This window comes from Schistocerca serialis, chromosome 2 (genome assembly GCF_023864345.2).
Source record: "Schistocerca serialis cubense isolate TAMUIC-IGC-003099 chromosome 2, iqSchSeri2.2, whole genome shotgun sequence".
Classification (NCBI taxonomy): domain Eukaryota; kingdom Metazoa; phylum Arthropoda; class Insecta; order Orthoptera; family Acrididae; genus Schistocerca; species Schistocerca serialis.
The window spans coordinates 1,025,930,835-1,025,951,775 of record NC_064639.1 but is presented as its reverse complement, the minus strand read 5'-3'; the positions used below and the strand labels follow the sequence as shown (position 1 = coordinate 1,025,951,775).

General features: G+C 42.6%; 1 protein-coding gene across 2 annotated transcripts in view; it reads right to left on the bottom strand.

The window, feature by feature from the left end:
• Nucleotides 1–20,941, bottom strand: part of LOC126458436 (cilium assembly protein DZIP1-like) — a 289,883-nt gene that overhangs the window by 28,704 nt on the left and 240,238 nt on the right. For both annotated transcript variants that reach the window (XM_050095490.1, XM_050095491.1), the window contains exon 14: nucleotides 19,418–19,563. In XM_050095490.1, the coding sequence (XP_049951447.1) occupies nucleotides 19,418–19,563 (146 nt within the window). The remainder of the gene's footprint in view (nucleotides 1–19,417; nucleotides 19,564–20,941) is intronic.

Sequence of the window (20,941 nt, the reverse complement as noted above, 5' to 3'; positions counted from 1 at the left end):
AGCACCCTAACTAGGAAATTACTGTCCCATGCATAGATTGTTGTTACTTTCTTCTGTTGTAGTTCTACAACTCATTGTGAGCATTGGCTTCTTCAACAATATTCTGCCATTTATCTCACTCTGTTGCTAAAACTCTCCAATATCTATAACCCATTTTCTAGACATCCTCAATGACTCCATCCACCCATCTGATTCTTGGATGACCATGCCCTCTTGTCCTCCTGGACTTCCTTGTACATAATACCTTTTTGGGCACTTCCGCATCATTCACCCATGCTAGATGCCCAGCCTTCCTCAATAAGTAAGATTTCACTAATCTTGTGAGAGGTGGGTCTTTATAAATGATGTAAAACTCATGACTGTATCTTTTCCTCCACATTTCTCTTTCACAAATTGGGCTGACAACTCTCTGAAGAATCCTCCTTTCAAATGCATCCAGTATTTCATGGTCTTTTGCTATTAGGGCCAAAGTTTCGGAGTGATAACTGGTTCTATAACCGTTATGCAGATAAGTAACTTGGTGGTGCAGGTCAGAAGCCTTGATGATTACAGGCCTGATAGAGCAAAATAGCTTCTATTGGCTGCTATTAGTCTCTGATTTAATACAAAGTGTTGTTTAAGCAGATGACTATCGAACCTAGATACCTGAACTGCTCAGCTCTCTCGAAGGTATAGTTTCCCACTGTTATTGAGGCTGACATGTTCTCCTTGTGTGACTTTCTGGCAGCAATGTATTTTGTTTTTTGTTGGTTAGTGTTTAATCTCATGTTCCTGATAGCCTCTTCAAGAGTGATAAATGTCACTTTCACTGCATTTCAGGTTCTTGCCACTATATCTATGTCATATGCATACATTAGTACTAGGACTGATTTCTGAAAGATCATCCCCCCGCTGAAAAGATTTGCATCCCTCACTGTCTTCTCCAGGCTGACATTAAAAAGGAGGCAAACTAATACATGGCCTTACAGTACCCCATTTTCAATGTTTAGTGTATCAGACACACGTGTCTCGTTCATTCTCATTCTCATGAGACTTACCAATTTTCCAGTGACTCCCAGTTCAGCTAAGGCATGATATAATTACTCTGTATCTATACTATCATACCCTGCTTTTAAACTCTAGAAAGAGGTGATGTGTGCCAATCCTGAATTTGAGTTTCTTCTCTAGAATTTGCCTTAGAGTATAGATCTGGCCCGCAGTTGATTTTCCTGGGAGAAATCCACACTGTTACACTCCTGTCCGTTTTTGAATTATTGGGAGGAGATGGTGAAACAGCACATTGGAGAATAGTTAAAATCCCAAGTTAATTAATACAGTTATCACATCCGTATCACTAAGTGACTGTCTCTGAACCCAGAACGAAGGTTGTCTAATGGCCGCCAGAGGCAACAAAAATTTGATTTTCAATATTTCACTTAATTATTGAACAAATTTAAAATGCTACCACAAACTATTCATTAAATGATATAATCTTAGTTAAAAGTTTAACACAATAAGACAAAGATTACAGTTAGAAACTGTATTTGTTTTGAGGCAGCAAAACTGCAGAGGCCCGGGCTTTATTCACTCAGTATTTCAGAATGAGAGCACTTCATGGCTTAAAACAAAATTTACACATAATTTCAAATCTTTATAAAACTTTTTCTCATTGACACCCCACAAAATGATGAGAGGAAAAAAGTTTGTTGCTTCTATATTTTTGCTGTTCATGCAGTAAAACTTCAGCATCAGACATGACATTTTAATCAGTACTTTTTTTTTTACTACCACTATATTTGCAGTGCTGTACCTGCAAAATTATATAGTAGCATGAAAACTGTTCAGGGGATTATGACATCATAGACAATTAGATGAGAGAAAAACAAGCTTTAGTTTAAAATGGCACACAGTAAGACTTCAGCGTCGGGTTGGTTGGTTGATTTTAAAGGGGGGGGGGGGGGGGGGGGGACCAAACTACGAGGTCATTCGATCCCTTGTTCTTCATAAAAAAAATGCCACAAGTGTGAGACTAGAACAGACAAGAGATATAACACAAAACGGAAAGAAAGGAAAAACCACAAGAATGAAGGAAAGGCAACTAACACTAAAAGGAAAAAAGGAGGACAAGAAAACAACAGAGATATGCTAGAAACAGAAGAGAATGAAACAAGAAAGCAGATTACAGTGGCTGGCCAACCATGAGAATAAAAAGGCGAAGCCAGTCACTCTGCAACACATTAAAACCTCCACCCTAAAAGCACTAGAGTGGAGAACACAGAGCCACAAAGGACATGTGCTAAAACTTAGATCAAATGATAAAACTCACCCTCGCGAATAAAACATAGAACTAAATCAGCCAATGAGGCATTGTCAGATAAAATGAGTGGCATTGAATTCGGTAACCCATGATTTCGTTGCTGGGCAGTCAAAGTGGGTCAGTACACCAGAATATGGGCCACTGTCAGCTGGGTGCCACACCAACACAGAGGCAGGTCTTCAAGGCGCAAGAGGTAACCGAGCGTCGCCCAAGCATGGCCAATGCAGAGCCAGCAGAAGAAAACTGATTCCCTGCGAGGGGCCCGCATGGAAGACTTCTACACATTTGAAGTCTCCTTAATGACACGCAGTTTGTTGTGTATACTGTTACGCCATTTCGTCTCCCAAAGCCGAAAAACCCTACGGCGTAGGTCAGAATGCAGGTCAGGTTCAAAGAGGCCCATCTCCAGAAGCGGTTTCCACATAGCCTGTTTGTCCAGCCTGTCGGCAAGTTTGTTGCCTGGGATCCTGACACGTCCTGGGGTCCACACAAACACCACTGAATGGCAGGACCAGTCCAGGGCATAGATGGACTCCTGGATAGACGCCACCAAAGGATGGTGAGGGTAGCACTGGTCGATACCTTGTATGTTGTTCAAGGAGTCAGTACACAGAATAAACGATTCCTCGGGGCATGAACAGATATATTGAAGTGCACAAGATACAGCCACCAGCTCTGCAGTGAATACACTGCAGCCACCAGGCAAGGAATGCTATTCAATATATCCTCCATGGACATACGTGAAGCCGACGTAAGCATCAGCCATTGAGCCATTTGTGTAAACCACTTTGTGGCCTCCGTACTTGTCAACAATCTAGAGTAAGAGGCAGCGGAGATCCGCGGGTTAACTGAGTCCTTAGGGCCATGTGAAAGGTCCAGGTGAAGCTGCGGCCCAGGTGTACACCATAGAGGTGTACGTGAATGGACCTCAAGTATAGGTGGTAAAGGCAAGGACTCCAGTTCAGAAAGAAGGGATCGGACATGAACTGCAATTGGAAGCCCTGACCTGGGCCAGCGATTCGGGAGATAAACCGCCGTGGGTGGGAAAAGGAGACGGTAATTTGGATGCTCAGGAGAACTACGAATGTGTGCAACGTAACTGGCGAGCAGTTGTGCATGCCCAACCTTCAATGGAGGGACTCCGGCCTCCACCAGGATGCTGGTCACCAGACTCATTCTAAAAGTTCCAGTCGCTAGGCAAACGGCACAGTGGTGCACTGGGTCGAGTAAACGCAACGCTGAGGATGCCGCCGAACCATAAACCAGACTCCCATAGTCAAGGCGGGATTGAACAAGGTTGCTGCAGAGCTGCAGCAGCGTAGAGCTATCTGTAGTCCAGTTGGTGTTGCTCGGGCTGTGGAGGGTATTGAGGTGCTGCTTAAGTTGACGAAGGTGAGGAAGCTAAGCCAATCTGACATTGGTAACCAGTCCTAAGAAATGATATGTCTCCACTACAGTGAGTGGATCGTCATTAAAGTACAGTTCTGGTTCTGGATGAATGGTATGACACAGACAGAAGTGCATAACACACGCTTTGCGGTGGGAAACTGGAAACCGTGGGCTAGAGACCATGACTGTGCCTTGTGGATGGCTCCCTGTACATGCTGCTCAGCAACACCAGTACTGGTGGAGCAGTACGAAATGCAGAAGTCCTCTGCATACAGAGAAGGTGAGACGGACGGCCCTACAGCTGCTGCTAGACCATTAATGGCCAGTAAAAATAGAGAGACACTCAATACAGAACCCTGCAGAACCCATTCTCCTGGATATGGGTGGGAACTATGGGATGCACCAACTTGGACACGGAAAGTACGAAGTGACAGGAAATTCTGGATAAAAATATGGAGTGGGCCTCGGAGACCCCACTCGTATAATGTGGCAACGATATGCTGTCGCCAGGTCATGTCATATGCTTTTTATATATCAAAAAAAGATGGCAACCAGGTGTTGGTGTCTGAAAGACACTGTTCAGATGGCAGGCTCTGGGACACAAGATTATCAGTGGTAGAGCGACCCTGGCGGAAGCCGCCCTGACATGGAGCCAGTAGGCCACGTGACTCCAGGACCCAACCCAACTGCCAACTCATACGTTCCAGCAGCTTACAAAGAACATTGGTGAGGCTGATGGGCCGATATCTATCCACATCAAGTGGGTTTTTACTGGGTTTGAGCACTGGAATGATGGTGCTCTCCCACCACTGCGATGGAAAGATGCCATCGCACCACATCTGGTTGAAGATGATGAGGAGATGTTACTTGTAGTCAGATGAGAGATGTTGAATCATCTGACTGTGGATCCGATCTGGTCCAGGAGCTGTGTCGGGGCAATGTGCAAGAGCACTGAGGAGCTCCCACTCTGTAAATGGGGCATTATAGGATTCAATGTGGCATGTAATGAATGAGTGGACTTTCCCTTCCGGCTGGCGTTTGAGAGGGTGAAAGGCTGGGGGGTAATTCTCCAATGCAGAGGCTCAAGCACAGTGCTCAGCAAAGTGCTTGGCAATCACATTTGTGTCAGTAGATAACACACCATTTACGTTAACACCGGGTTCACCTGTTGGGATCTGGTACCCGAAAACACGTTTGATCTTTGCCCAGACTAGGGAAGGTGACATATGGCACCCAATGGTCGAGACATCTCTCTCCCAACACTCCTGCTTCCATCGTCTGATAAGATGTCAAACGCGAGCACAGAGCCATTTAAAGGCTATGAGGTGCTCCAGGGAAGGGTGCCACTTATGCTGCTGCAGAGCTTGCCGATGCTCCTTATTTGCTTCAGCAACTTCCAGCGGCCACCAAGGAACTGTCTTTTGCCGGGGGCACCCTAAAGAGCGAGGGATCGTGTTTTCTGCCACAGAAATGATTGATGTAGTCACCTGCTCAACCATCACATCGATGTTCCCGTGTGGGGTAGAATAAAAGGTGACAGCAGAGGTGAAAGTTTCCCAGTCCGCCCATCTGGGCAGGAATCCGTAGGCTTGATTCTGGGACAGTGACAGGAAGATGGGGAAGTGGTCACTACCACACAGGTCGTAATGTGCTCTCCAGTGGATAGATGGGAGAAGTCCTAGGCTGCAAATTGATAATCAATGGCTGAGTAACTACCTCAAGCCACACTGAAATGTGTGGCGGCCCCAGTATTTAAGAGACAGCTAGTAAGCACAGTGCCACCCCACAAGGAGTTATGGGCATTTAAATCTCCTAAAAGTAAGAAGGGTTTAGGGAGTTGATAAGTCAGTGCAGTTAATACATTCAGGGATACTACACCATCTGGTGGAAGATATACACTGCAGACGGTTATTTATTGTGTTGTCCTTATTCTGACAGCCACAGCTTCAAGAGGGGTTTGAAGGGGCAAAGGTTCATGACAGACTGCGTTTAGGACATAAACGCAAACTCCACCTGACACTCGATTATAGTCGCTATGGTTCCTGTAGTATCCCTTATAGCCATGGAGGCAGAGGTCCATTTCCGGGAACCAGGTTTCCTGGAGGGCAATGCAGAAAACAGGTGTAAAGCTTAACATTTGCCGCAGCTCAGCCAGGCGGTGTTAATAACTGCTGCAATTCCACTGGAGGATAACATCATTATGAGACTGGGAAGGCATAGAACATTCAATGAGGCAGTTTACGCCTCAGTGTCCTCTGCTGCCACCGACTTTTTGCCTGAGTAGTCTATATCCATTTTGTCTGAGGGTCTGGCAAGATCTAGGTCCTCATTGGACACCAAAATCTCTACCTCATCCGCAGACGCAGAGCTTGAATGTAGAGGTGGTTTGGGTGCCACCCCAATTCCTTTGGTCTTGGGGACCTTCTTTTTGGATTTCTATTGCTGTTCCTTGGGTTTCCCTGGCTGGGAGGACTTCACTGATTCAGTCTCCAGGACTGAGGATGAGTGTGAAGCCCTGCAACCAGCTGCTTCTGAGCTCTTCTACCACAGGCAGGTGTCATCTTTCACACTAGCAGAAACCTGTGAAGGGAGTGAGCCAAGGGACCCCTTCCTAGCGAGAGCAGCTAGCAGCAGAAGAAGTTGTACTCTTCTCTCGCTCAGAAATGAGGACGGACATCCTCGATGTTTGGGCGGGGAGGGGGGGGGGGGGTTGCTTCTGAAGTAGGTGGTGCAGGAGCAACAGGGAGGGAAGTGCCCCTCACCATCAAAGTGGCAGGTGTAGTCTTCTGTCTCTGAGAGGTGACTGGGGTTGGTGGAGCTGATGGGGCTAGAACTGTTGTAGCGGGGGTGTAAGAGGATGTCATGCGTACAGGATGTAGGCGTTCAAATTTCCTCTTAGCCTCAGTGTAGGTCAGTTAGTCCAGGGTCTTGTACCCCATGATTTTCCTTTCTTTCTGGAGAATCCTGCAGTCTGGCAAGCAAGGCGGATGGTGATCTCACAGTTGACACAGATGGGAGGTGGGGCACATGGAGTATTGGGATATGACGGGCATCTGCAATCTCGACATGTGACGCTGGAAGTACAGCGGGAAGACATATGACCGAACTTCCAACATTTAAAGCACCGCATTGGGGGAGAGATATAGGGTTTTACATCACAGCGGTAGACCATCACCTTGACCTTCTTGGGTAATGTATCACCATCGAAGGCCAAGATGAAGGCACTGGTGGTAACCTGATTATCCCTTGGACCCTGTGGTGGACACGGCAAACGAAATGTACACCTCGATGTTCTAAATTGGCACGCAACTCATCGCCGGACTGCAAAAGAAGATCCCTGTGAAACATGATACCCTGGACCATATTTAAGGTCTTATGGGGCATGATGGTTACAGAAACATCCCCCAGCTTGTCACAAGTGAGTAACGCCCGTGACTGGGCAGAGGGTGCTGTTTCAATCAAGACTGACCCTGATCTCATTTTGGACAAGCCCTCCACCTCCCCAAACTTGTCCTCTAAATGCTCAACAAAAAACTGGAGCTTCATCATTGTGAAAGATTCCCCATCAGCTCTCGAACATACAAGGTACTGGGGTGAATAAGAGCCTTCGCCATCCTTAGCCTGTCGTCCTCCCACGATGTGGCCAAGGAGGGAACGATTTAGGGTCATACTTCTGTGCACTGAATTGAACCCATGAACGCCTAGAGACTGCTGGTGTTTGGCTCGCTCTTTGGGAAAATTTTGAAAAATGCAGGTCAAACCCTATAGGGGACCATCACATAAAGGCCAAAACGTGTGAGACTCCTTTTAGTCGCCTCTTATGACAGGCCACCTGGCAGGATGGCCATTGCCAGGAGTCCCGATGCCCTAGGGAGATGGGGATCTGTTCCTTGGCATACACGGGGGGTTAACGGTGCAGGTATCAGCAGAGCGATCCCTGTGTGGTCGGGGGCTACAACCAACAGGGTACATGGCAGCCCCACTACAACGGCCTGGCTACCGTGCTGGATATCAGGTGCAACCAAGCAAATAAGTCCATTATCATTGTGAGTGCAGAAAACGATATTGCACAGTTGATGGAAAAATACACACCCAGGAGGGTGACCTCACCCAACAGTTGGAGAATGAGCAGAAGTGCAGATCCGCGTTTACGAAGGATGCGATAGGTCTCGGTGCATGATGGACACAATGCACCATGTAAGGCGCCCTTTCCCAATTGGCTCACTCTTTGGGAACATTTTGAAAAATGCAGGTCAAACCCTATAGGGGACCATCACGTAAAGGCCAAAACGTGAGAGACTCCTTTTAGTCGCCTCTTATGACAGGCAGGAATACCTCGGGCCTATTCTAATCCTTGAACACACAGGGGGCTCTGCATCAGGCACAATTTTTCAATGCAATACTTCTTTACTACTTACTCTATTTACAGCAAACTTTGCAGACAGTATCTACATATCTCACTGAATGTACCTGAAAAATTATTTCATTGTAAAACATATAGTTCTAGAGATACGACATCATAAACAATGAGATGCTTGAAAGACTTGCTTTTGCTTAAAATGGAGTGAAATTTTCCAGACTCTCTTCAACTAGTGTTCCATAATGATAACACTTAGAGACTTCCAACAAACTTTAAATATTATTTCAAACCTTCTCTAAACTTTTTCTTGCTTAATGTCAAACATTTAACACATTAACTCATTTGTAAAGTAATCAGATGTCTGCAGCTGTTTTGTACATGTAAGTTCACATCTTTAAATAATTAGGAGCTTATTGATTCTAACTAACCTTCCTCATATATGGGGCATATTATTTCTTTCCATTGGTGGGCATTTTCCCCCCTTTCCACATCAAAGTAATTGTCTTTAAAGAGATCCCTTGAAGTTCGATCCTCCTGGCTTAAGCAGCTGTGCCGAGATACAGTCTCTTCCTGCTTCCTTGTTGTTTTTTCAGTTTCTTCATGGCAGTTCTCATTTCTTTTAGGTTTGGTGGACCTAGCTCCTTCATGTAACCCTGATGAATCTGTTATTCTGGGGTACAGGTATTTGTCAAAGTGTTGGTGCCATCTTCAACGTATCTCTTTCCCCATACATATTTTATCAGGCTTGTTTTACCACTGAAGGGTTTCAATGTTGCATTCATTCCTCTCTAAAATTTCCTTGCCTCATCCTTACTCTTCAGAAGGCCCATCAATTCATTTTGCTTCCACGCACTCTCTCTTTCTTCTTCAGTTGGCCCTTTTTTCAATCTTCTTTCTTTATAGTCTCTCATCATGCTTCTTGCACACTGTGACTGTAGGATCTTTTTTATGCCTTGTTCTTTTCTATTTCACACTCTGCATCAAACCATGGAGACCTCATATGCCTTAGTTCACTTTCTAGCATTTCATTTGTTGATTTCCCCACTGCTTCTTTAATTATTTCCCACTGGTATTCAATGTTTATGCATTCTCCAGCTTTTTTGAGTAGTTGTGTTATCCTCTCATGGTACTGTTCTCTAATTTTAGTTGATTCTAAACATACTACAGTATATTTAGTCATACTGGGTTGTATTCCTTGCACTGCACTGGAGATCCTAACCTTCATTCAAACCCAAATCAGAAAATGATCCAAATCTATACTTGGGCCTCTAAGGCTTCTCACACCCAATAGATCTGATCTGTGCCTTGCATGGTCAGTTTGACGATGTCAGTGTTCCTTTGTGTATTTCTTTACATGAGAACAGTGTTGAACCCATCACTATATTTCTGGGTGCTGCAATTTATATAAGCCTTGTTCTGTTATCATTACTTATAATATGTTTCCTCTAAAGTCCTAGCGTTGATCTAAAGATCTGTTCTTTCACCGCTTCAGCATTTGGGGCACCAGCTGTTATTCTAATGCCATAACATATTCTTTCCTTAAGTTCATAGAGTGCTACTTCTCTTCTTCCTCCGATTTTTTCATTAATGCATTGACATCAATTATAGAGTAATTAAAGAATTTCCCCTTTACCCTAAGAGTTAATAATCTTGGATTAGTATGTGTAAAGCCAATTACCAAATGTTTTAGTTGGTGATGTACCATGAACCTGTGACAAACTTGTACTTCCTCTCATTGTAGCTGTAAAATATATTAGCTTATCTCGTTTCGAGAATCCCACTTCCACACCACCTTAGTTCTTGCAGCACTATGACACCATACTTCAATTTTGTTATTTGATCCAGCAGCATTCTCACGGCTCCCAGGCAGTACATAAGTCCCACATTCCAAGTTACAATCAATAAATCTAGCTTACTCTCTATGTTTTCTCCCCCCCCCCCCCCTCCCCCTATTTATTTGTCCATTACCATCAATTATTTCCATGCAAAGTCCATCTTGATTGATCTGTCTGGTATCCCTTTTCTGAAGTTTCACAACAGATGTTTTTCTGTGGGTGGGTTGTCAGCCTTACATACAACCTCTGCTGGAGGACGTGTGATTTTTAAGTAGGATTTTCTTCCTTAGCCTTCACAGAGCCAACCCAATCAGCTAAAATGCAGCAACTTCCCTCTTAATTAACCCCGAGACAGAGAGAGAGAGAGTGCCTCTTCTACCAGCTATGCCTCCAAAGGACTCGTTTTCTGCCACAGCTGTCACTGTGACCTTTATCATATTCTTGGTTAGGAGCCCTTACATGGTGCTATTACCCAGGCTAGGTGATCTAAGATTTTTTTAACAAGGTGTTACTCCTCTGATTCCTCCTATACCACACCTTGTGGGACCCCAGACTTACCACCAGTTTAGTGGAGTTAGGCTGCTGTTAATACCACAGCACTAACAGCTGTGTTTCAATGAATAATGATGATTCAAGATTCTGCATTATCCCAGATTACCACTGTTGGCAAGTATGGCAGCAAACTGGGCGGAGGTCCCATTCTTCCAATGTTTTGGAGAGGCACTGTGGTGTTACTTCTGGCATCAAGGTGTGGGGGATATCAGGCATGACTTCATGTCATGGTCAGTACTGACTGAGGAAATCTTAAGGCACAACAGTATACACTGTCACCCTGTGTCGCCATGCGTTACCTCTCATGCAACAGATTCATGGTGCCATTTTCCAACAGGATAATGCTTGTCCACAAACTGCACACATATCTATGAACTGGCTGTGTGATGTTGGCATGCACTCAGAAATTCAGGCATACAGATAGGTGGGGTCATACAGTGAAATTATCTGCAAATTTGACTTGATTTTTTAATCACTGAAATAACATCTAAAACAGCCTCTCAACCCATAGAGTTTCATTTTGTTTTCTTCTTCTGTTCTGGAAACTTTACTTCTTTTATGGGGCAGTGTGTATGGTTGATGAAGAAAATGGTGTTTCTGTAGTGAGCCACCACTGTTCCTGCAGTCAACTCCACTCCACTCTGCAACTGCATGTGTGTGTGTTTGGCATCAACAATATAAGGCTAACCGTCCATCGTACCCTGTGTCAACAGTTTGGGTCAGTGACACCAGCAGTCACGGTGTGGTGAGAAGAAATTGAATATCTATAACTACATCTACATCTACATCTATACTCTGCAAACCACCATGAGGTGCATGGCAGAGGATATGTCCCATTGTAACAGTTATTAGGGTTTCTTCCTGCTCCATTCATGCACGCAGCATAGGAAGAATGATTCTTTGATTGCCTCAGAGTGTGCAGTAAGTATTCTAATCTTATCCTCAAGATCCCTAAATGAGCGATACATAGGGGGTTGTAGTATATTCCTAGAATAATAATTTGAAACTAGTTCTTGAAACATTGTTAACAGATTTTCTCGGGATAGTTTATGTCTATCTTCAAGAATCTTCCACTTCAGTTTCTTTAGTATCTCTGTGACACTCTCCCACTGAGTAAACAAATCTGTGACCATTCATTCTGCCCTTCTCTGTATACGTACAACATGCTCAGTTAGTCTTATCTGGTATGGGTCCCACACACTTGAGCAATATTCTAGAATCAGTGACACGGGTGATTTGTAAGCAATCTCCTCTGTAGACTGATTTCACTTCCCCACTATTCTACCAATAAACCGAAGTCTACCACCTGCTTTGGCCACAACTGAATCTAAGTGATCATTTCATTTCATGTCCCTACAAGGCATTACACCCAGGTATTTATTTATAGCAACGAAAACAAACAATTACTGGCAACATTATTTAATTGGATAGACAAAAAATCTACTCACCAAACAGCAGCAGAACACACACATAAAAGACAGTTGTAATTGGCAAGCTTCCGTAGCCAGTGGCTCTTTCTTCAGGCAGAACAAATGAAGGGGAAGGAAGATAGGTGACGGAAAAGGACCGGAGAGGTCTAGGAAAAGGGCTAGATTTCAGGAAAGTCACCCAGAACCATGAGTCAGGAGAGACTTACCGTACGGGAAAGACTGACTGTTGGGGACTGCATTGGATGAGATTTGAAAACCTGAGAGCTTAAAGATGGAAGACAGGGTAATATGCATACAGACATTACTACTTAAATATCACGCATTAATAAGAGTGAAAACCTAAGTGCATTGTACATAACAGAGGTGGAAGGGGGACGGTGAAAAATTGATGGGAAAGACAATGAAAGATGTGGAAAACTAAAACGGAGTGAAGCAAAGAGTAGTTACAGTAAAGAAATGCTGAGACAGAAGAAATTAACATAAATTAAGGTCAGGTGGAAGGTGAGAACCAAGGATATTTTGTAGTGCTAGTTCCCACCTGTGGAGTTTTGAGAAACTGGTGTCTGGGGAAAGAATCCAGATGGCACATGTGGTGAAACAGGTGCCGAGGTCACGAATGTCTTGTTGTAGAGCATGCTCTACAACAGGGTATTGTAAGTTGCCAGTATACACCCCCCTGCCTATGTCTATTCATCCTAATTGATAATTTGGTGGTAGTCATGGCGATATAGAAGGCCAAACAGTGTTTACCTAACAGCTGGTATATGACATGTCATTTCGCAGGTGGCTCTCCCTTAGGTAGTACCTGTTTTGCCAGTTACAGGAGTGTTATAGGTGGTGGTAGGAGGGTGCACAGGCCAAGTCTCACAGTGGGGGCGGTCACAGGGGTAGGAGCCATAGGTTAGGGAGGTGGGTGCAGAAGGAACATAGGGTCTGACAAGCTATTCTAGATGTGGTGAGCAAAATTTCAGACACGATGGATTTCATTTCAGGGGATATTTTAGGAAGTCATGTCGCTGTTGAAGTAGCTGATTAACACATTCCAGACCAGGATAATACTGAGTCACCAATGGTGTGCTCTGAAGTTGTTTTTTGGAGGGATCAGCAGTACCAGGATTGCATGTGATGGCCTAGGAAATCCACTTTTTAACTAGATTGGTGGGGTAATTATGTGCAGTGAAGGCTGAGGTGAGAATGGTGGTGTATTGCTGTAAAGGGTCTGCATTCAACAAATACATTTGCCTTGGATGCCATGGTTGTATGGGTGGGAATGTTTGACATGGAAAGGATGGCAACTGTAAAAATGTAGGTACTGTTGTTTGTTGGTATGCTTAATGCGGATGGAAGAGAGTAGGTGGCCTTCGGTGAGGACAAGATCAACATCAAGAAAAGTGGCATGGGACTCAAGTGTAGTACCATCTGAAATTTAATAGGGAGAAGGTATTCAGATATTCTAGGAATTTTAGCAGGTCAGCCGCACCATGAGTCCACATGGTAAAGTCATCATCAATGTATCTAAACCAAACCAGTGACTAAAGACATGGATTCAAGGAAAGCCTCCTCAAAGCAACCCATGAAAAGGTTGTTGGCAAACTGCTCTGATCGACTTTTATCGCTGTCTGTTACGTCACTTTAATTGCCAAGGTAAGTAGTTTACATTTTCTCCTATGACATTCACTTCTGTTTACACAGTTCTTAAAATTACACCTGTTTCATGACTTTCCCAATAGATTTTTCCTTTTTTCTTTTCCAATCACTTTTTTTTTCATATCATGTAGACCACACACTCCTTACCTCTTATTAATGATTTTCATATGAATTTTTCCAATTTTTCCAACTTTTTTCCTGGCTATTCTTCCATTTTTCTATTTTTTCCACCCCCTTGCTTATTTATTTGCCACTCCAAGATTTCTAACTCTCCAAACTGTCCTCTCTTGCAATGATGAATCCCATCTCATATTACATCTGTTCTTTTTGAAAACATGCTCTTTTACTATCAAAACTAAGGTCCCACATACTGTTTCTTGAAATCTGCCTGTTCCTTGGAGTTACTCCAAAAGACCTAACATTGTAAGTCCATGTTTCTGGATGCAATACTACACTACACCAGGCTCTTTTACAGTTTCAAATATACCAATCTCTTGGTCTTACCTGGCTGATCTGTGACCTATATGCCTCATCTGCCAATTTACATTCTACCAGACTTCTCTCCTTCTACAAAATCCTGCAGTTATCTGCCCCTCATGTTTCCTTGAATGGTATCATCCACCTAGCCAACTTCAAACTGCAACAACACGCCAGACTTTATCTCAAAAAGTTATCTCACCTCCTCCTAAACTATCTGAACTGTAGTGTTTCCCTTCCTGTCCCTCTGCAGCTTCCTATACAGCCACAACATCAACCAACACTTCTCTCCTACAAACTGAGCTTGGCCAACCTCCTTAACATCCCACAGCCTTCACCACTACCTCCCAGACCAAGAATAACCCGTAACCCCAAGAACCAGTCCCAACAGTACAGTGCCCTTAACCTCTCATCTAAAGCACTCTCCCCTCCTGAATTATGCGTATTATCTAAGGGCTCACTTTCAGCCCTAAACCTGCATTTGAAGATGCTCCTTTGGTGAAGGAGCTACTTTCCTTCACATGTAATATCCATAGGAAATATCACTTTGCAACCCAATCCAAAAACCTTTCCAACAGCAAACCTGGCACTGCACCCTGCCTTGAACAGTTCAGACCACAATCCCAACTTCATCCACCACCACTACCTCAAAATCATCTGTTACATGCCTTCCAAGAATTCCTCACATCCAGCACTGTTTCACAGCCCTTCCACAGATCCCTACAACATGACCCTACCCTGTCCTCTGCAGAACTCCAGGCTCTATGTTCCATAAAAGCTGACAACTCCATCATGAACCTCCCAGCAGACAAAGGATCTACCACTGTAGTACTTGGCCAAAAGGAGTATGTTAGTGAAGGTCTAAGCCAGCTGTCTGACACATACAGTGTCTGCCATCAACATCCCATCTCTGTGATTCAACCTGCCCTGCAGTTCCTTCTTAAAGCCTCAGGCCCCTCACAAGGACTAACACCTCAATCCACAGAACTTCTCACCCCACCCAAAACATGCACCACCATCTTTACCTTCTTCCTTAGACCCACAAACCCAATCATCCTGGCCATCCTATAGCTGCTGGCTTCAAAGCACCCACCGAACGTATATCTGCCTTAGTTGATCAACACCTGCAACCCATAGTATAAATATTCCCCTCCTACATCAAAGAAACCAATCATTTCCTAGATCGTCTGAAATCCTTGCCCATCCCACTCCCAAAACACACTTTGCTTGTTACCATTGACGCCAAGTCACTCTATACCAACATCCCCTACATACATGGTCTGTCTGCTGCTGAACATTTCCTAAGTCAGTGCCCACATGATTCAAGACCTGTGCCATCCTTCGTACTCAACTTTGAGAGGCAGACATACAAACAGATCAGGGGCACGGCTGCAGGGATCAGGATGGCTCCTTCCTATGCCAATCATTTCATGGGTCACTCTGAGGGGGCTTTCCTGGGATTCATAAGTCTTAAGCCCGTGGTTTGTTTTAGATACATTGATGACATCTTTAGCATATGGACTCATGATGAGGCTGACCTGCTAAAATTCCTGGAATCTCTGAATACCTTCTCCCTATTAAATTTCACAGGGTACTATTCCGAATCCCATGCCACTTTCCTTGATGTTGATCTTGTCCTCACTGAAGGCCACCTATTCTCTTCCATCCACATTAAACCTACCAACAAACAACAGTACCTACATTTTGACAGTTGCCATCCTTTCCATGTCAAATGTTCCCTCCCGTACAGCCTTGGCATCCAAGGCAAACATATTTGTGCGGATGCAGACTCTTTACAACTGTACACCACCATTCTCACCTCAGCCTTCACTGCATGTAATTACCCCACTAGCCTAGTTACAAAGCAGATTTCCCTGGCCATCACACTGAATCCTGCTACTGCTGATTCCTCCAAAAAACCACTTCGGAGCACACCCATTTGTGACACAGTATTATCCTGGTCTGGAATGTGTTAATCAGCTACTTCAACATGGCCATGAATTCCTATAATATGCCCTGAAATGAGATCCATTGTGTCTGAAATTTTGCCCACCACATCTAGAATAGTTTTTCGTTGCCCTCTCAACCTCCGCAATATTCTTGGTCAGAACCTATGCTCTATCTGCAATCATCTCCCTACCCTGTGCTCCTACCCCTGTGAGTGTCCCCACTGCAAGACTTGCCCTATGCACCTACATACCACCACCTATAGCAGCCCTGTAACTGGCAAAACATATACTATTAAAGGGAGAACCATCTGTGAAACAACACGTAATTATACCAGTTGTTATGTAAACATGTTCGGCCTTCTACATCGGCCCAACAAATTATCAATCAGGATGAATGGGTATAGGCAGGGGGTGTATTATGGCAACTTGCAATATCCTTCCATGTAGGCTTTCACGGCCGGCGTCTTTATCAGTAAACTCTTCCGGGCTAAGTTGCCGCGGTCGATCTGTAGAACTTCTTCTCCCTGACATTTCGTTCTCAACTACGGAGAACATCTTCCGAGGTGAGTCGACGACTGGCTGCTAGGAGCTGGGGCCGCCGCTTATATAGAGATCGTAGGGGGCGCCACCACAATATCCTGTTGCAGAGCACGCTCTACAACATGACATTCATGACATCGGCGCCTGTTTCACCACACACATCTGGATTCTTCCCCCAGACACGTTTCTCAGAACTCCGCAGGTGGTAACTAGCACTACAACGAGTCCTCGGTTCTTGCCACCCACCTCGCCTAAATTTATGTTAATTTCTTTGGTCTCAGTATTTCTTCACTGTAACTACTCTTTGCCTCACTATGTTTTCGTTTTCTACATCTTTCATTGTCCTTCTCAATTTTTCATTGCCCCCTCCCACCTCTGTTATGTTCAATGCACTTAGCTTTTCACTCTCATTAACTCATGATGATGTTTAAGCAGTAATGTCTGTATGCATATTGCCCTTTCTTCCACCTTCAAACTCTCAGCTTTGCAAATCTCGTCCAATGAAGTCTTTGCTGACCTGCAGGTCTGGATGACTTTCCCAAAATCTGCCCCTTTTCTTAGACCTCTCCACTCCTTTTCCTTCACCCATCTTCTCTTCCCTTCAACCTTTCTGCCTGAAGAAGGAGCCACTGGTTCCGAAAGCTTGCCAGTTACAAATGTCTTATGTGTGTGTTCTGCCACTGCTTAGTGAGTAGATTTTTTATCTGTCCAGTTATTTGTTTGTATGAGTTGGCCAATTCCAACAGTGAATCACTGATATGATTGTCATAGGACACTACATTTTTTTCATTTTGTGAAGTGGAAAATTTTACAGTTCTGAACATTAAAACAAGTTGCCAATCTCTGCATCAAGTTGAAATCGTATCAAGATCTGACTGAATATTTATGCAGCTTCTTTCAGACAGTACTTCATTAGAGATAACTGTGTCACCTATAAAAAGCCTGTTTTTAATATAATATTGTCTACAAGGTAATTAATATACAATATGAACAGCAAGGGTTCCATCGTATTTCCCTGGGGCACATCTGATGACTCTCCATCCAAGATAACATGCTGTGTCCTCCCTACCAAGAAGGTCACAATCCAGTCACAAATTTCACTTGATACCCCCATATGATCGCACTTCTGACAGTAAGCATAGGTGCGGTACCGAGTCAAATGCTTTTCGGAAATCAAGACATACTGCATCTACCTGGTTGCCTTGATCCAAAGCTTTCAGTATAGCATGTGAGAATAGTGTGATTTGGGTTTCACATGATTGATGTTTTCAAATCCCATGCTGGTTGGCACTGAGGAGGTCATTCTGTTCAAGGTACCTCATTATGTTTGAGTTCAGAATATGTTCTAAGATTCTACAACAAATTGATATCAAGAATATTGGACAGTAGTTTTGAGGATCGCTTCTACTACCCTTCTTGTAGATAGGTGTGACCTGTGCCTTTTTCCAAGAACTGGGTATGGTTTTTTTGTTTGAGCGATTTACAACAGTATGTAGTTAGAAGAGGGGCTAACTCAGCCGCAAATTTGGTATAGAATCTGATTGGGATTCCATTGGGGCCAGGAGCTTTGTTCTATTTTAATGATTTCAGCTGTTTCTCAACACCACTGTCACTCCTCTCATATGAAAGGAGAGATGTACAAGTGGTTTCTGTTATTGCAGCCTTCTTAAAGTTGAATGAGTTTGTCATGTGTAAGTGGGTGTTAATGATGAGCTTCTGCCAGTTACTGAATAACAGGTTATTGAAAATCCCTGCAGTTCACAGAGAGATGCATCATTTCACACAAACCAAGCATTATGATTTACATATCACAACATAGTAAAATTGCACTTAACAAGGAAAATATTCCCAAAATGTGAGGCACAACAGGACAACTTAAATACAAAAATACTTAACACTGCTAGCAGTAAGAGTTTTTGATGATAAAAAAGGTGCTATACAATGCAAGCTTTCAGGGCCAGTATTTGTGTCCATGGTGATTTTTATTTTATGGGCATCAATCCATATTCCATAGCATGTTTCTGTCCCTAGCATTTCATCTCTTGATGCTGGACACATTATCAGAGACTGTAACAGCTCAAATAGCACTTTCAAACTTAAACAAGCTCAGCTTTATTTATTTATTTATTTTTACTTATTTTGTGTTCTTTAGGTCCAGATAGTGAGGAAATCACAAGGATATGAAATGGTTCAAATTGTATATAGCTCAGAGGTAACTTACACAAGTACAATACAAGATATAATGTAAATAAAATATCAGGTTACAAACATACACTCAATTAACGCAAAGTTGTGCCACACTGAGGAAGAATCAGTAATATATACAGGAAGCAAAGTTAAGTATTACAATCAATAAATAAACACATGAATTCCAAAACCCAGATTTTTAATGGCTATGATAGTGCTCAAAATGAGTTTTTGTAAAACAATTGTGAGTTTAGTAGTGGTATTTATTTTATCTCAAAAATTAATGAACTGTATAAAAAGATTTCTCTGTTAGGTACTCTTTCAGAACTTGTTTGAATTTTGGCAATTGTTTATGAAGGCATTTGATATGTGGTGGGAGCGCATTAAACAGCTTACTGCTGGAGTAATAAACTCCTTTTTGAACCACAGACTTCTCTTTAATGTGCAAACTGTTTTTCATTCTTGTATTGTGGTCATGATATTTGCTGTTGTCATGGTACAGAGAAAAGTTATTACACACAAAAGTCTGCAAGAAAAAACTTTTATGGGACAAACTAAAGACTGAAATGCCAAAAATTAACAAAAGTGAAAGCTAACAAATATTTATAATTGTAACAAACCACTGTCACTTATATTTTATGCTTGCATTTCAAATGGAAAACAGTAATAAAACTGGTATGGTATGACCTCTCTTTGTTTCATTGTTACAGTAGTCAGTCTATATTTAAAAACACATTTACAACTGTCATACTTACATAAGTCTTGGAAGGCTACATGCTTTTTAGGGAGACTACTGCTGCTGGAAGAATGTTTCAAAGCACTGTTGGGTTTATTGGTGTCTGCTATCTCACACTGATTATCAGTATCATTTATTCTGCTTGGCAGGTGAGAGTTTTCACTCCTGCAAATAATATTCATCATATTCAGTTGCTTCTGAAGAGTTAATCAAATGGACTGAAATAATGAGCCTCTGATGGAATACTTTTTAAAAATATAACAATTTGAGAAACACAAATGTTGCTTTCTCTTTTACCACGTAATTATATAATGGTATTAACATTAATTAAATTTATATTTGTAGTCACAAACACTTCATGATTAAAAAACATAGAATTACATGCCAAAACGAATTGGTGCCAAGGCAATAACAAAAACACAATGGAAATGGTATCAGAGAGTTAGTCCTATTTATGCCTTTCACAGGTACTGAGATACTTGAGGTCTTAGAATCATTTAATAAAAGAAAACTTCTAAGTCAAGTAGCGAATCCATTGAAAGGCATTTTCTATGAATTGTCATGCTCTTTTGCAAATACAGGAAAATATTTTTTATTAAATTTGCAAATTAGTGACTAGAAAAATATTTCTACAGTAAATAAAATGAGTCAAGCTTTTTGCTGTACTTAACCAAAGAAAATAATGGCAGGAGGCCTGAAAGCTATATAATCATTACTTTTCCTCAAAAATCCTATTTAGTTTACTGCCATTTTTGTTCTTCCCTTTGTTTCTTTTGCAGTTCATTGTCATTCTCCTCAACTGTTCTAAATACAAACACTCGTCTACCAGTTCAATAATGATAACGTCAATTTGTACTATTTTATTTTCAGTATGTTGGTTATAAATTACTTTAGTCTCATTGTAGCTGATTTTTTAACTTCTTTCAGATCTACTCTATTACATTCTTCTATTTGTACTTGATGTTTATTGGCACTAGAGGCAAACAGTACAACGTCATCTGCAAAACAAATGTTGTTCAGGTATGTTCCATTAACATTTTTTTTTTTTTACTTTCCCAATTCAAGGATTTATCACTATTCTGAAGAAGTCTAGGGTGGTGTGCAGGAAAGAAGGCAGCTGAGCATTGGTTCTGTACACACACACACACACACACACACACACACACACACACACACACACAGAGAGAGAGAGAGAGAGAGAGAGAGAGAGAGAGAGAGAGAGAGAGAGTTCTGTTTGCTGTCTGTGTGCTGACATTTCAGCCTAGGCAGATGGCTGAATGGGATGCACATGCTTAGCAATACTATTATACATTAGATTTTAGAGACCCCAATTAAAATGCTGTGCACATAGTAGGCAATAAACTACTGCTTTGGTAGACAGTGCAATTGTCTGGTACCGTGACAGAAATATCATAGGACACAACAAGAAAAATAGACTTAGAAATGATTTTTGGACATGAAAATTAAGAAATTGATGGACAACCAAAGATGACAACAATGAGATCAAATGTTATTCCATCTTGTAGAAAAATATACATAATTA